Source organism: Gasterosteus aculeatus, chromosome X, assembly GCF_964276395.1.
Source record: "Gasterosteus aculeatus chromosome X, fGasAcu3.hap1.1, whole genome shotgun sequence".
Taxonomy (NCBI): domain Eukaryota; kingdom Metazoa; phylum Chordata; class Actinopteri; order Perciformes; family Gasterosteidae; genus Gasterosteus; species Gasterosteus aculeatus.
This window is the reverse complement of record NC_135698.1, coordinates 964,030-979,845: the sequence shown is the minus strand read 5'-3', so window position 1 is coordinate 979,845 and position 15,816 is coordinate 964,030. Positions and strand designations below refer to the sequence as shown.

Genomic DNA, 15,816 nt, shown 5'->3' with positions numbered 1-15,816 from the left:
TTTGCATTTTGGGGCTTTATTCAACTGGATTTATTCAGTATATTGTTAGATTACTATTGTATCTGCTGTGTAGTACAGTTTCTGTATTCTTACATGGAATTGTATGAGCTTGGATTTTTGATTTGATTTAATTATTTTGATGACTAAGCTCTATTTTACTTTCTACCTTTTGCGGTCCATAAACTTAATAATTAGTCTTTGCACATTGTGAGATTTTGGGAAAGTTCTCTGTTTTGAAATCTGCTGAGTTTCTATTCTATCTATTGCTGGCCAGGCTAACGGGGAGGGGGTGTGGCCGGACAGGGGGTGTGGTCAGGAGGGGGTGTGGCCTGGCAGGGTGTGTGGTCAGCTCAGCTGTAGCCAACCATCATCAACCCTGCTGTAATGAGGGAGTGCTTGCAGCACCGGCTTCAGCGTCTGCTTTGACTTGTCGTATGAAGACTTGACGGATAAAGACAAAGGAGTCTTTGTTGGAGTCGGGGGACGCTGAGGGGGACGCTGCTGTAATCTCACTAAATGCATACTTCCTGTTTGAATATCTACATATAGATGCTACTGGCCTCTCAAGCCTTCACACGATTACCTTTCCTCTATTATCTACCCGCCACCCCCCCCCCCTTTGCACATTTCCAACACCTTGCCAGTCGGCGACCCACAAGACAGACGTCATTTCCGGCTTTGCTGTCCAGCAATCACTTGACTTCCATCCTCACATCGGACAACATGGCAACCCAGACACACAGGTAGCGGTGGTGGTGCTGCCTGGAGTTCTTCATCTACCCACTCTTTACCCCAGTGTCCTCTGAGTTCCACGTTGTGACAGTGAATGAAAGGCTTTGTCTATTAACATGACCTATTCCTGCCCTCACATCGCTAGTGTAAGAGACAAAACTAAGGAAATATACTGGAGAGGGACAACTGCCAGACAGCAGAGGAGATGAGAGGGAGGAGGAGGATGGTGGTGAAGACTGTCGCCAGCAGATGGAGACAGGAAAATTAAACTAGTGGTGGTCCCGTCTATTGCGACGGAGGGAGGCGAGAATGACCATAAGCGTGCAGACTATCAAGCGAGAACGAGGATGTAGCAACTAATATGAATTAAATCATGAGGGAGACAATCAACAATCGTCAAAACCTGATGGTACTGAAGTTCTAAACAACAGATGGAGGCACTATGGAAACGCCAGCTGTGGCTGTGAGCTATGGTGAAGAAAGGGGTCAATGGACTGTACTTGTATTCCGCTTTTCTAGTCTTCAACTCAAAGCGCTTTAACACTTAATGTCATCATTCACACCCTGATGACAGGAGCTTCCACACACAGCAACCAACATTCCCACCATTCACACGCAGCGAGCGGCTGGCACAGCGAGGTGGCCGAGTTTGGTTTCAGGTAACCCCCGGATGACGGTGTTGAATGGCGAGCTGAAGCCCACAAACGGAATCCGTGCGTATGTCCCTGGTGAGTGGAGGTGATGTAGCATGTTGACCGCATCATCCACAGGCCTGTTTACTTGGTGGACGAACTGCAGGGGGCCCAACAGGGGCCGCTGATGTTCTTCAGGTGACCTTAGACAACAGGTTGACAGGCCTGTAGTCCTTCAATCCCGTAAAGGGGGATTTCTCGGGGGTGATGGTGGAGCCTTTTGTCACAGTTCAGCTTCGCCTCTCCCTCTTTAGTCTCACCCGTCCACCGCACTGTACTTCAGTATTTAAGCCCCAGTCACTCGATGCCGTATCGTTCTCCGCGGTATGCCAGGATTTTACCTCACTTACCCTCCCACTGTTTCCCTGCGGCCAACCCTTCCTGTCGGGACTTCCCAAGGGGGAGTCCCGACAGGACTGCCCAACCTTCTGTCCCCCAACCACACCAACCGCTATCCATGTTCCGTCCGGCGTGTCCCGGGGGGCAGCTTCGGACTGCTTTGCGTGGGAGATCTGTAGAATGAACACAATCTAATGCCTGGACGGTCGTCTTGCATCCGGGTCCGACGCAGGAGGGGACCTGACCGGGCTCCGGTCGCCGGTTGAAGACGGTGGCCGGCTGGTTTCAGGCAGGAGGGTGACACGCCGTCTGGGCCTGGTGCCCTCCTGATCTTTTGTCTTTTTTTTGTCCGTGATGCTCTGAATCTCTGATGTGACACTTTTAATTGAACTGCGTCGGGTAGACACACGGTATGTCATCACCAACCTGACAACAATAGCTGCTTGTTGTGTTGCTAATGTTGTGTTGTTGTCTTAATCCACGCAGGATATATAAGTACTAATAAAGGTATAGTTTGTGTGTTTAGCTCATCTTAAGCACAATAAATGTTGACCTCCAGGCCATGTTGATGGAGCTATGCCACAGCTTCTGGTCTTTGTGCAGATAAACACATCCTACTAATCTCTGTACAGGAAAGACTGATGTGAAACTGATAGCAATCCGAATTGTGTGGCTGTGGAGAAGTCTATGGGAGAGACACACAGAGATACATTTTTTAACCTGATTTGAATGATTTTCTGTTTTAATTATAGTTCATTTTCAACCCTGCAAGTACTACGATTGATGATGATTTATTCAATGTACAAAAGAAACCTGGACTGTAGTTTTATTGCACTTCCTCAAGAAATCATTCACAGCCGTGTGAATGATTTGTAGCACACGGGACCATCTGCCATCAGTAACTAAGATCCACACCAAAGTCACAGACTGGAGCTACCTAAGGTCACGTGTCTTGTCCGAGGACACTTGGACACTAGAAAAGTGTCCAAGGACCTCTGATTAAAGGGTGACCCTGCTCTCCACCTTGTCACAGTTTCCATAAAACAAAACACTGGAACAACTGAACTCTGAAGTGTGATTGTGTGGTTAATATTTCAGGAAACAAGGCCATGGAACCTAACACAGATACAGCATTACCAAGCCTCACCATAAAGCAGACGGGAGGAACAAACAGCACAGCATAGATCTATTGAGATGTAAAGCAGGGAAAGATTTCCTCAATACATCCCACAATAAGCTGTCCTGGTTTACTGAAAGGACCAGATGTCCCTCGTGGGGCTCACTAGAGCGGCAGGTGCTTCGCCGAGACTGGAAGTGTGTCATCCTACTGCGTCTGTGCGTGTTCCACTTCCCCCCCATCGCTTAGATGAAGGAGCAGGAACCCAATGCAACACTTCTGTCCTGAGGGTGGCGCTAGAGGAGGTGATCTCATTGAAACAGGGGACATTTCTGTGATTACGGAGCATTGGCAGTAAATGTAAATGTGTATGTTTCGTTACGTTCTCATCCATTCAGAGTTCGTATACGTGCACCCTACTTACGGAAAACCATCAAGCTGATTCTGACATTTTACAAGCTGAGTTCCCTGGATAGTGTTTGGATAACACAGTGTGATAGTTGATACTGAAAGTAAAAGTAGTTCCTTATCTTACAAGTTCTCACAGTTCAAAGAGGCCGCCGGGCTTTGATGTCCACATCTAGTCTGTATTTTCCTCGTAGACAATCCTGCTATGGGTGTATAATCATTGTTGGGCTAAATAACCTTCTACTATGTCCACGATAATCATTCATCATGTACTAATCTCTGTCAGAGGGGAGGAGGTTGGTGCAGAATGTCCTTCAGTAAACATTGTTAACTTTACCGTCTCAATCCCTCCTTCGACCTCATCAGCACAGCACGAGGTCTCAGATAGTTCTGCTCCATTTACAGTCAAACAGGCCGTAGAGCAGAGTATGCTTTAGGGCGGGGCTACCTCGTGATTGACAGGTCTCCACCACAGTGTTCTCTGGTTCTGAGAGAACATTTCCCAACACATCCGGTGGATGAAAGTTGATTGTAACTCTCTGGCGGTTGGGTTGTTCCCTCCGTTCACTGCGTCCGGGGTTAATGTCAAAACACAAATTAAGATGCTTAAACCAAGTAGATTTACAGTTTGGCTCTTGGACAGTAGTCAGCGTTTGTTGTGTTAATCCAAATGACGTAACGGTAATAATTGGTGCTTCTCTTCGTAGCAGGAACGTCAGTCATCAGGCCTCCAGGGGCATTTTTGTTCCAGCGACTCAATGCAACAAGTGTTGGACGCTGTCGCCTTCTGCAGAGGAGGATGCTCCCCTGTGACGTAATCCAGCACGGGCCTTTGTTCCATCTTCTACTTAATGCTAATCCACGGATTTTCTGCAAGTCTGAGGGGTGTAAATACTGTCCTGTAATGCTGCTTTAAATGGCTTTCGTTCAAAGAGAAAACTGAAGCCACGACACGGGACTCCGGCCAGTTTGTGGCACATAATCAAACTCAAAGTCATTCATCCATCACTAGTTAACTGCTGTCAGTTTAAACTTCATTCACCATCTTCTGTGAGTATGCGACACCTTCACTTGTGAGACTTAATCCAACAGTCTGCAATAGACTAAAATGTAAAGAATCACTCAGAACTTTCACAAAGCCTCCAAATTTGACACCCGGCTGTAAATCAATTGGATCCATGCTGTGTGGAATGCAAATGACCGTAATGTGATGAACAAAGAATCATTTGGCCTACTTAAACGCAGACCTGCATCCTGTGTGTGTGTGTGTGTGTACATCGCACACGCCATTGTTCAGTGGAATCTGTCTGGCCCGTATTGTCCTTGTGTGGCGGCATTGTTCGGCCCAGTCAGTTTGCGTTCCTGTGCACGTCGACGGCCATTATGCCGCCGGAGGGCCGAGCGCTGTCAGATCGATCGGGGCGTTGGGGGAGGGGGGGGGGGAGACAAAGAGGCAGCACCGCTTGGCTTGAAGAACGCCGCGATGTGCTGAGAAGGGAGGAAAAAGGGAGATGATGGGTACGAGAAAAGCAGAACGCGTGGACCTATCTTCTTCTAAAGGAGAGAAGTTCAACCGTTCAAATGTTCCACACTGGAGTTCCTCTCATGTCTTTATTGGTGATACTGTACAACAACTACACGTTAACCCAAGGACAAAAAAAGACAACTCATAGATAATTTAATAATACATAAAACAATAAAAAATGCAATATTGTGGTTGACTGGTGTGTCGTATTGGCAATAAGGTAAATACATGAAGCTGTTTGGACAGCTTCATGTATGCATATGTCCACATAGAAGTAACTGTACTAGAATCACGGCAGAGTAACCTGTCAATCACAGTAAACACATCCTGGTGTAGTTGACGCTAATAGAGCATCATATGATCAAGCAGAGATTGAGTCCACCATGTTTACGTCATGGACTTAGAGGAAGGCGGGGAGACGTGTCCATGAGAGGCAGGAGGGCCGCATGGCGTCAGAAGGCGCAGCGGATGCCGTGGTGGCGTCTTCAGGGCCCGTGCCTACTCTACTGTATGGGGTCTACTGTATGGGGTCTACTGTATGGGGTCTACTGTATGAGGTCTACTGTATGGGGTCTACTGTATGAGGTCTACTGCATGAGGTCTACTGTATGGGGTCTACTGTATGGGGTCTACTGTGTGAGGTCTACTGTGTGAGGTCTACTGTATGGGGTCTACTGTATGGGGTCTACTGTATGGGGTCTACTGCATGGGGTCTACTGTATGAGGTCTACTGTATGGGGTCTACTATATGGGGTCTACTGTATGAGGTCTACTGTATGGGGTCTACTGTATGGGGTCTACTGTATGAGGTCTACTGCATGGGGTCTACTGTGTGAGGTCTACTGTATGGGGTCTACTGTATGGGGTCTACTGTATGGGGTCTACTGTATGAGGTCTACTGTATGGGGTCTACTGTATGGGGTCTACTGCATGGGGTCTACTGTGTGAGGTCTACTGTATGGGGTCTACTGTATGAGGTCTACTGTATGGGGTCTACTATATGGGGTCTACTGTATGAGATCTACTGTATGGGGTCTACTGCATGAGGTCTACTGTATGGGGTCTACTGTATGAGGTCTACTGCATGAGGTCTACTGTATGGGGTCTACTGTATGGGGTCTACTGTGTGAGGTCTACTGTGTGAGGTCTACTGTATGGGGTCTACTGTATGGGGTCTACTGTATGGGGTCTACTGCATGGGGTCTACTGTATGAGGTCTACTGTATGGGGTCTACTATATGGGGTCTACTGTATGAGGTCTACTGTATGGGGTCTACTGTATGGGGTCTACTGTATGAGGTCTACTGCATGGGGTCTACTGTGTGAGGTCTACTGTATGGGGTCTACTGTATGGGGTCTACTGTATGGGGTCTACTGTATGAGGTCTACTGTATGGGGTCTACTGTATGAGGTCTACTGTATGGGGTCTACTGTATGGGACCTTTGGGGAGAGAGACAGAGGCAGCACCTGCTGTGGAGCAGCAGTGAGTCTCTCCTGAGAACATGAGATGAATGATAATAATCTGCATTAACTTTCTTGCTAAATACAGACGACAAACACGTAGAGCTTCTTGTACGACAGATAGACTTCAGAACATGTTTATGAAACAGGCGGTGAGCCAAGGCCAAGCCAGCCATGGTTCATTGGACAACTACAAGACTTTGCCCAAATTACATGGCACAAGCCAGGCCGGTTGCCAGGCCGGTTGCCAGGCCGGTTGCCAGGCGGGCAGCTGGCATCAGCTGCGTCATTGTCTTTGATTGTGGCGAGAGGAGAAGGCTCATTCTTCTACGTCCTCTCAGCCTTCAGCTCACACGTCCGCGTCGACACCGCCAAGGAAAGAAAGTGGGGCACAAACAAGGGGGACAGTTTGGCTGGAAACGGCCTCGCCACGTCCATCGGCTCATGAGACGAGGGACTTCCTGAGGGGACGATTCCGGCCACACTATGACCGTGTCATGTGCACACCACCTTTTATACTTCCACCATGTTTTCATGCTAACGCTAGACCCGATCCAGAGGGGCCACGTGTCACTCAAATGAGACAATAACCATCACACCTGGACGTATTAAAGTGTCAATATGTCACACAGACACACCTCTCGTGCTCAGTGTGACGCATTCATGAGGAGGTTCTTTCCAGGGAACTGATAACATCAGATAATAACAGTCCAGGAGACACAAGCCGACGGTTCAACCCGCGTGACTCATTTTCGCTTTCAGCTTGTGCGTTTGAACTCCGGCTCGCTTTTGTCTGCGCAACGACAAGCATAACAGGCCGCACCAAAAACCCATTCGCCAAAATGAAACGAGAAAAACGGGCTGAAGCATGCGCCAGCGATACGGAAAACAGAGACATGTAAAGACGTGCGGGGCTGCGTTAGCTAACCAGCTGCAACTACCGCTGCATTCATGGAGATTCATCTCCCTGCCGGGAATCTGATGGACCCAGAAACGCTGACCCAGGGTCACGGGGTCACTGGAAGATTAGGACGATTGATAATTACAGATAACTACGACCCCCCCCCCCGTCCATCTTCTAGCTCCCAGCTCTCCTCACCCGTCCCTCCAGCTCCACCCTCTCTTCCCACAGTGACCTTTAGTCCACCTATTGTTCTGTAAGTGGGCCAAGAGGAACCAGCGTTTAGGGAGACGGGGGCCGAGCCGGAGACTTTAGGATGCCAACCGTATGTTGCGCGGCATTAATCCTATTGTTTATTTAAGGATTATGGACGAGGACCATACGCAATGTGGACTGTTGCATTACGCCGATCGCAGTGACGGAGCTGCACCGTAACCTCCTGTTGATTTTAGCACATTGTGTCAGTGTCTCCGACCACGTCTCAGAACGTCTGGCGTCCTGCGTAAGTCATCAGCATCCGTGAACGAACCGAGGGCCCTGAGAACCTCTGAGTCCTGTAAAGTGTCAGAATTCTTCACATGCGAAGGTAACAAAAGCATCAAATACACTGAATATTTCATAATCAAGCTCAAAAAGGCCTAAAAAGGTGATCTACCATTAGCTGGAGACGCGAACCAACGGGCGGCTGATGGATCGATTCTCCAATCAGATGGTATCAGAGCGACAGCATGAAGAACCCCAGGTGGTTTTACTACAACACTGCGTGGATTCCATGATTTGGTTCATCATCGTTGTAATAATCCAAAGTCTGGGGTAAGTCAAACTGGGAAAGGGGAGGGACGTGGGGGGTCCGAAAGTGGGAGGGGTGGGGGCAGCAGGAGGAAGCCAGGAGGGGGGGTTTTCCAGCCATGCTTTTCTCTCAGCTCCTGGATTCATGGCTGTCAAGGGTTCGACAGAGAGACAAAAGGTCGGGGGTCACGCCCCCCCCCCCTCCCCCCCTTCCTGTCGCGGCCGGTTTGAACTGCAGTTTTGGGAGGAGAGAAGCTCCTTCGCGCTCTTCATCGAAAAACATCAAACTCGGCGGGAACAAAGGCACCAAAACGAAGGAAAAACCCCCATTTACTAAATATTTCAGCATCACGTCAGATATGTTACATCATTTATGCAGCCACGTTACATACAAGAAAGCTCAACCAACCTTTGATTCGCTGTATTACGTCACGTTATTAGTGTTTTATATATCGTATATTAACATCCTTTCTTATGTTTTTAGTCTCCGAGCGGCGGAACGAGGTGAGGAAAGCAGGAATCTGAGGAATGTGGGTGGTTAAAGTTCCGCAGAATCCAGATAAGTATCTTTGAAAGGTTCGCCCTGACTCACACACACACACACACACACACACACACACACACACACACACACACACAGCGAAGTGATTCAGCGCCAAGGAACCTCGCGGAGGACGGACGGGATTCTTCTCACGGGACGCTTGGTGGACCACACTGCCTGTCCACACCGGGACCCTCGGGCCCCCTGGCGTCCCACCCCTCCCTCCCTCCCTCCCTCCCCCCCGTGTCTTTGGGGGTGGGTGGAGACCGGGCGAGGGCCCCCCCTCCACTGAGTTGTGTATTGTCTTGGGGTCTTTTCCTCTTGTTAGCACCCTTGGCCTTTCAGTATGCCGTGCCCCCCCCCCTCGGTCTTTTCGGATCACTTAACAGGACAATTACTCTATCCGTCTTTTCATCGTGGCCCATTGTGTTCGGACCCTCGGTTTAGAAAAGCGTCTGTGGAGAAATCTCTTTCTCTTCTTTCAACTCCTGCTTCTGGTTTCTAACAGAGACGCTTTGGGTTCAGGGTCGGTAGCCGACGTCAACGTGTACGAGAGTTAAAAGCTTTCTTCTCCCCATAAGACAGTAAATGAACATTGTTCAGCTCATGCTGTTAGAAGGAAGGAAAGCGGAACAGGACCAGAGGAGCACAGGGAGCTGGCTGAAGGTAACGGGACGTCCCACAGACCCCCACTGTGAACGATCTCTCTTGGAGGGTTTGGAGAAGACGGGATCTAGAGGTTTGGGGCACAGTTGCTGCTGGAGTTTAACTCTTGATCAGGCAACCAAAGAAACGTACATCTTCTCCTCAGAACCGGAACATGAAGAGCCTGAGAGTCGCTAACAATTCCTCCCCCCTCCCCGTGGAAACACAGCACAGTGGGGGGGGTCGAGATCTATTTTTCAGCATACTAGTTATCGGTATTAGATCCATGGACTGCATACAAGAAGTACGTGAGAAGTTACAGGACGTCATCTGGTTCATTCTGCGACACATGAATAAGATATTCATGTTTTCCACCAGCTTTATTTTAAATATCCAGCGAGTGACGCGCCATCTTCATCCATCACCCTCCCTTTGTCAGGTCCATGTCTTTTCATCCGTCCCGAGTGAAGGACGGTCAGATTCCTCAGCATGGAGACCTCTGTGTGCCCTCTGGACCACATTCATCTTTCAGCTCCGCCGCCGGGTTCACGCCCCCCCCCCCCATCAGCCCGTCTCCTTCAGCCCCACCTGCTCCACCTGCATCCCGCTCGAGGTATTTGGAGGTTGGCGGAATGCGACGCGGAACATTTAAAGCTCCGTCCGGTAACGTTGAAGCTGATCGCCGCGGAATCCGTCGCCATTGTGAGAGGGATCAATCAAGACGCGTCAACGGGATCTACAGGCCTCTATTGTGCGCGGCGGCCAGAGTGTGACCCGGGACCCCGGCCACCCCGGGGGGCAACCGAGGTGAAGGGTCACTCCCCACAGTCGGGGAGAGACGCGGCGGCGTGGAACTCTCCGTCTCCGTCTTCCTACCACGACCAGCCAATGGGTTTGGGGCGTCCTTCTCCACCCGCGTGTGGCTCACGGGTGGCCGCAGCATCTCCCAGCATGCACTTCAAGAGGATCGCCCAACGCTGGCAACGTGGCTTACAAAAAGTTAAAGGTGTATGTGTAAAAACACCAGGGGGCGGAGTCAACTACGACTACCAAGGAACCCGCCAGTTCCCAGCAGGTGGTCCTGACTCACGGTAGACCCCCCTATAAATGCATCGATTATGAAATATTTTATTGATCACTGGGTGGAGCATGAACACAGATCGCTCTCGTTGTCTGGTTTATACGCCTCGATGTGTAAGGGTTCAAAATGTCTTTAATGAGAATTTAGTTTTTGCTCCACACATGTTTTAATTACCTCTGATTGTTTTCCTTGATGAGTTAATGAGTATCGCCCCATTAGTTCAATAACAGGCTTCTTTATACCTGCGAGCTGCAGGACATCCTCCTCATCTCAGGAAGGAAACTGAACTACTTCCCACTCAAAATGAATGATACTTGCTTTAAAAAAAAAGAGTATTATTCATTTAAAAATACCACGTGTACCTTCTGTGGGAGTAAATACATCTAATAGTTGACTGTCACCATCACGTGTTGTATAAAGTGGACGTGTTCTGGTTCTATGGATCATCCGACATTCAAACAGGTTGTAACCTGATATTTGACGAAAACGTGGTCTTCTTTTATTCTGGCGGTCTTCGCCGGAAGTGTCGTGCTTCACGCGCACTGACGCGTCACCGCATAAAGAGGCGCAGCAGGTAAACGCGCTCCACATGGCCGGTGGGCAGAGACCCGCAGCACCTACCGGACCCCAACCGAACCCCACCGGACCCTACCGAACCCTACCGGACCCTACCGGACCCCCAAAGAAAGAACCTCGGAGCCCGACCGGAAAGGAATAAACGGAGACAAACAAGGACGCATTTCACCGACGACTTGAGACACGCGTAAACTCTGCAGCCCGCAACGTGTCCAGCCAGGGGACACCCGCGTGCAGTGTCCAGCCAGGGGACATCCGCGTGCAGTGTCCAGCCAGGGGACATCCGCGGGACGGACATGCGGAGCGGCTGAGACTTCAGCGGCCGTCAGCTGAGAAGACGCTCGTCCCGCGACTCGTCCCCCCCCCCCCCCCCCCAAAGAGACACAAAGGACGCATGGATCCCCGGCTGCTGTGCTGCGAAGGGGACCGGCCCCCCACCCGCAGGGCCTACCGGGACCCCAACCTGCTCCAGCAGCGCGTCCTGCACGCGCTGCTGGAGCAGGAGGACCGGTACCTCCCCGCGGCCAACTACTTCAAATGCGTGCAGCGGGACGTCGCCCCGCACATGCGGAGGATCGTGGCCACCTGGATGCTGGAGGTGAGTCCGGGACCGGGGGCGGGAAAAAAAAAAAGGCACCGACGGTCACGCGTCCCCGTGCGTGCGTGGAACCGCGCGCGCACGGGGACGCACGGGGACGGGGATGCACGACGTGCCGTTTTGTGTGTCCGGGCTGCGCGCGAGAGACTCTGTCCATTAACTGCTCATCCCACTGCTCCCATTACTCCCACTGCTCCCATTACTCCCACTGCTCCCATTACACGTTGCGTCTCCTGACTCACTTTCTCGCTTCTCCTGCAAACGAGACATTTTAGGGACGACTTGATGGGACTTTGTTTCCTCACTGGGAGATTTTCATTTAATGATGGAAACCGATACGACGATGAACCGAAGCAGTGACTCGTCTACCAACACTAGTTAATTCCCTTGTCTGCCTACGTGACATCAAAGCGGTAGTTTGACCTCACTGCCGATATCAGACGGTCAGATCGTACGTGTGAAGTTTTGAAGACAATGGACTTTTACTTTTGTCTCTGTTGCATTTGTCAAAAAAAGCGCCTCCTCGCTCGTTGGTGCCGGCGAGGGAACCCGGGTGGTTCCCATCGGTGTGCGTTTTTGGCACTGATTTTGTCCGGGTTTGCGCGCGCAGGTGTGCGAGGAGCAGAAATGCGAGGAGGAGGTCTTCCCGCTGGCCGTGAACTACGTGGACCGCTTCCTGTCGGTGGAGCCCACCAAGAAGAGCCGCCTGCAGGTCCTGGGAGCCGCCTGCATGTTCCTGGCGTCCAAGCTGAAGGAGACGATCCCTCTGACCGCGGAGAAGCTCTGCGTCTACACCGACAACTCCGTCACGCCCGCCCAGCTGCTGGTAGGTGCCTACAACCGCTGAGCGCGTAAGTAGAGGATCAGCGTTCTTCTGTTCAGCAGCATTTAGTACCATCTGTGTGGGTTTTAGGGTCCCGGGGGACCTGAAGGTCTTTGTATTCTCGGTAGAACTTCCACAAACCGAGTGGCCACCACTTACTGCCCAAACAGAGCTCTAAAGAGCGCGCCGACTTTTCGAGATCTTTGAATCTAAGCCGCGGCGAGCGAACAAATGGATAAATAACATTACTGCATGCAGGGATCCTTCGTTATCTCGATGACATCAACCGTTTACTCGACCGACTTTAGGACGTTTTTATTATTCAGGCAACGTTAAAAGAATGAGGCGTATTGATCACGTACGTTTCCTCTGTAGACGAACACTCGTCACGCCGGTGATTTTGTGGCGGTCTGTATTTGCGACCCGGGCCCTTCGTGGTGCCCTCGCACCAGTTCAAAGTGTTCAAAGTCTGCTTCGTCACGATGTCCCACTGAGGACGTTCCTGGTCCCCAGAAGAGTTTCCCTAAATGGGTTTTTTCGCGACCCGCTGACCTTTCCTGATCTCGTCTTAATCCCTGGAACCGGCTGTCTGATCACACTTGAACCTGTCCTTCTGTCACCCCCACCCCCCCTCCCCTCCTCTCTCCCCCATCTCCCCCACAGCAAATGGAGCTGCTGGTTCTGAACAAGCTGAAGTGGGACCTGGCCTCGGTGACCCCCCTCGACTTCATCGACCATTTCCTGTCTCAGCTGCCCGTCCCGAAGGAGAGCGGGCCGATCCTGAGGAAGCACGCTCAGACCTTCGTAGCGCTGTGTGCCACAGGTACGCGCGTGGTTTCCCCCGTACGACCGCCTCCTCCTCGCGCTCCTCAAAGCGCGGCGCCATGACGTTCTGCGCTGTGTGTCCCGATGCTCTGCAGACGTGAAGTTCGCGGCCAGCCCCGCGTCCATGATCGCGGCGGGCAGCATGGCGGCGGCGGTGGAGGGCCTGCGGGCGAGGATGTCGGGGGATGCCGCGACGTCGCCGACGGAGCAGCTGGCTCGGATCATCCGGAGTGACCCGGTGGGTGCGCCCGGTCCGTGGCCTCCCTCGTGCACGAGGACACGTGGTCTCTGCCTCACTCTCCCTCCACCCTCCCTCCCCCTCTCTCTCTAGGACTGCCTCCGGGCTTGTCAGGAGCAAATCGAGTCTCTGCTGGAAACCAGCCTCCGACGGGCGCAGCGGCCTCGGCACTCGGTCGCCGTGGAAACCAGGAAAATCGCCGAGGGGCAGGACCTCTCGACGACGCCCACAGATGTCCGGGACGTCGACGTCTGAGCGCCGCGGGGTGGCGAGGACGGAAGAGGACGGTGGGACCGCAAGCAACTGGGCGAGACGGCGCGTCAGCGGACGTCCAGGGGCGTTGACCGCTGGACTTCAGAGACACCGACAGGGCGGCCGTCACGTCTCCGGTGTGGCTCCTCCCCCCCCCCCCCCGGCGGTCATGGGCGGGACTGGAACTTCTCCCTGTATTTATCACCGGACTCCATATTCTTAACGTAGAGCGGTAGTTTGCTGTAGTGGAGGGATGAGGTGGATTCATGAAGCCAAAAAGCGTCACATGGAAACCAAAACGTGGTACGTTTGGACAGACGCTTAAAACAACGTTATTTGCATGTTTTTCATTGATCACCGTTTGATAATCACTGGCCCTGGTTAACATGTGATCGTGTGAGCTGTCGTCTTAAGATCGTCTTAGGAGCGTCTCTGTAAACTGCAGCCGTGACGGATGCGATGTAGTGCTCGCGTCGCTGCACTAGAGGGCGCTGTGGTGTTGGCTGATTTTTGTAATCTAAGGGATCAGGTATTCTACTTGTATTTATTGCATATCGCTCAACCGAAACGCTAAAAGTTTTGTTCTGAAGGAGAAAGAAAGTCTGTTTATGGATTCAGCTACTTAATTAACTCAAAGGTACAAAACGTTGGGATTCTTGAAGCCTCGTCAAACGGACACAAGCTTGTGTCGGGTTGTTGTCAATGTTGGTGCGTCGATGAATTAAACTGGTCGCCCTGATGCAGCCTGATGGTCATGTGTTCATTTCATTGTCTCTTCACTGACTCGATCTGCTCACAGTTCAACAGAACTCCGACCGTTTGGATTTATTCTGCTCACCGCTGTGGTACGGCTGCAGTGAACAGAAGCTAAGCTAACCCATTAGCGGCGTTTCCTTCCATCCCTACAGCGGTTCAGCCTTCTGCTCACCTGTTGGTACCGAACGTCTACGTTTGTTCGGGCCGTTCCTGCGGCGTGAGCGTTGAATCGGTGCGTCATCTCAAAGGTTCGTTTGTGGTACATTTGTGACGTGTACCCAACAGCCACGAGGCGCCTTGTCCTCAGTTTAACGCCACGACGTCGATACTAATCGGTGCTGTAAGTCGTGTGAACTGCAGCTGCAATTTGACCTCACTGACTTCTTCTTAAGGAAGTCGGTGAGGTCAAATTGCAATCCTGTGAAATTTGATTCCAGAGATTGCTGTGTCACGCACACACACACACACACACACACACACCAGGCCGCGTCATGTGACGCACACTGCAGAAAACTACTGGGGAAGGAAAGTGAGACTTGAGCCCAACGAGTTTACAGAGAATAACACGGCGTGTTTCTGCTCGGCTGAAGACTCAAACCTCTGCAGGAGCACGACTGCTGCTTTTGGTTTGTGCGAAACAACGTGACGCCGTCTGCTGTCATGTGGTCGGGGTGTCTTTGCCCGTCAATTTATTAAACAGAGGTCTTCAACCCCCCCCCCCCAGTTTTGGTTGATCACCACAAGTCTTCAGAATCGTATTTATTGTCTTTAAACACGAATCCAACACATTGTAGAAACGGGTAAATTGATGGCGGAGACGTTGTCTTTCAGTCTCACGCTGATACGACGTCACAGGCACCAGCCAACCAGACGCTCGCGTCTAAAGAGGGCGGAGCTCAAACATAAAAGATGGCGGACCAAACTCCGTAGAATAGGGGGTCCTTGCTCCAATCTCGCCATCAGTTTGGGGAACCTTGGCCTGAAATCGTTGGAGACTCGTGTGGTGAACCGTTATTCTGACCATCTGATCACAGCTACACGACCCCTGACCCCCTGAATCCCGTCCCCGTCGTTACCTCAGTCTTCAGCGGTCTTGACCGGTGGCATTTGAAACCTTCTGCGCAGCGCTTTGTCTGATCGTTACTCACTCAAACCGGCGCCGTCTGATTTAGACAAATCAAGTGGGGGTTTCCCAAATGAAAACAAGGGAACATCTGCTTTGGACCTCTCAGGATCAGCGTTTACACCGTGACCATGACATCGCCATCCCTTCTGGCTGGTGACGCCACTCGCGGTCTTTGCCCTCCCCCCCCCCCTCGGGTCAGACCGAACGGGGACCTGAAATCAAGGTGTGTTTTCCAGGCTCAGGGTCTTGTGGTGGATAAAGGATCCGTCAGACTTTTGACTTTAGTCAAAGTAGTGTGACATACGGTATGAAATGATGAGGCATTTATCGGGCACATAAGCCCACCTGTCGAGACCAGCGTGCAACCGTCACCTACAAAGACCTGTTCGG

The 15,816-nt window shown here is 51.5% G+C and overlaps 1 protein-coding gene across 1 annotated transcript; it reads left to right on the top strand.

Annotated features, from left to right (window-relative positions):
- The first annotated feature begins 7,452 nt into the window (after positions 1 to 7,452).
- LOC144383641 (G1/S-specific cyclin-D1-like) lies at positions 7,453 to 14,287 on the top strand. The gene is made up of 7 exons (XM_078081931.1): positions 7,453 to 7,762; positions 7,838 to 7,989; positions 8,450 to 11,406; positions 12,017 to 12,232; positions 12,893 to 13,052; positions 13,150 to 13,292; positions 13,386 to 14,287. The coding sequence occupies exons 3-7, from the start codon at positions 11,203 to 11,205 to the stop codon at positions 13,545 to 13,547; spliced, it is 885 nt and encodes a 294-aa protein (XP_077938057.1). The 5' UTR covers positions 7,453 to 7,762; positions 7,838 to 7,989; positions 8,450 to 11,202; the 3' UTR covers positions 13,548 to 14,287.
- The last annotated feature ends 1,529 nt before the right edge of the window (positions 14,288 to 15,816 follow it).

What these genes read in the sequence shown, in the direction of transcription:
- LOC144383641 (XM_078081931.1), top strand. Translation starts at nt 11,203, where the DNA reads ATGGATCCCCGGCTGCTGTGCTGCGAAGGGGACCGGCCCCCCACCCGC. An exon ending in TCACGCCCGCCCAGCTGCTG is followed by an intron (nt 12,233 to 12,892) that starts GTAGGTGCCTAC and finishes TCTCCCCCACAG; the next exon opens with CAAATGGAGCTGCTGGTTCT. An exon ending in CGTAGCGCTGTGTGCCACAG is followed by an intron (nt 13,053 to 13,149) that starts GTACGCGCGTGG and finishes GATGCTCTGCAG; the next exon opens with ACGTGAAGTTCGCGGCCAGC.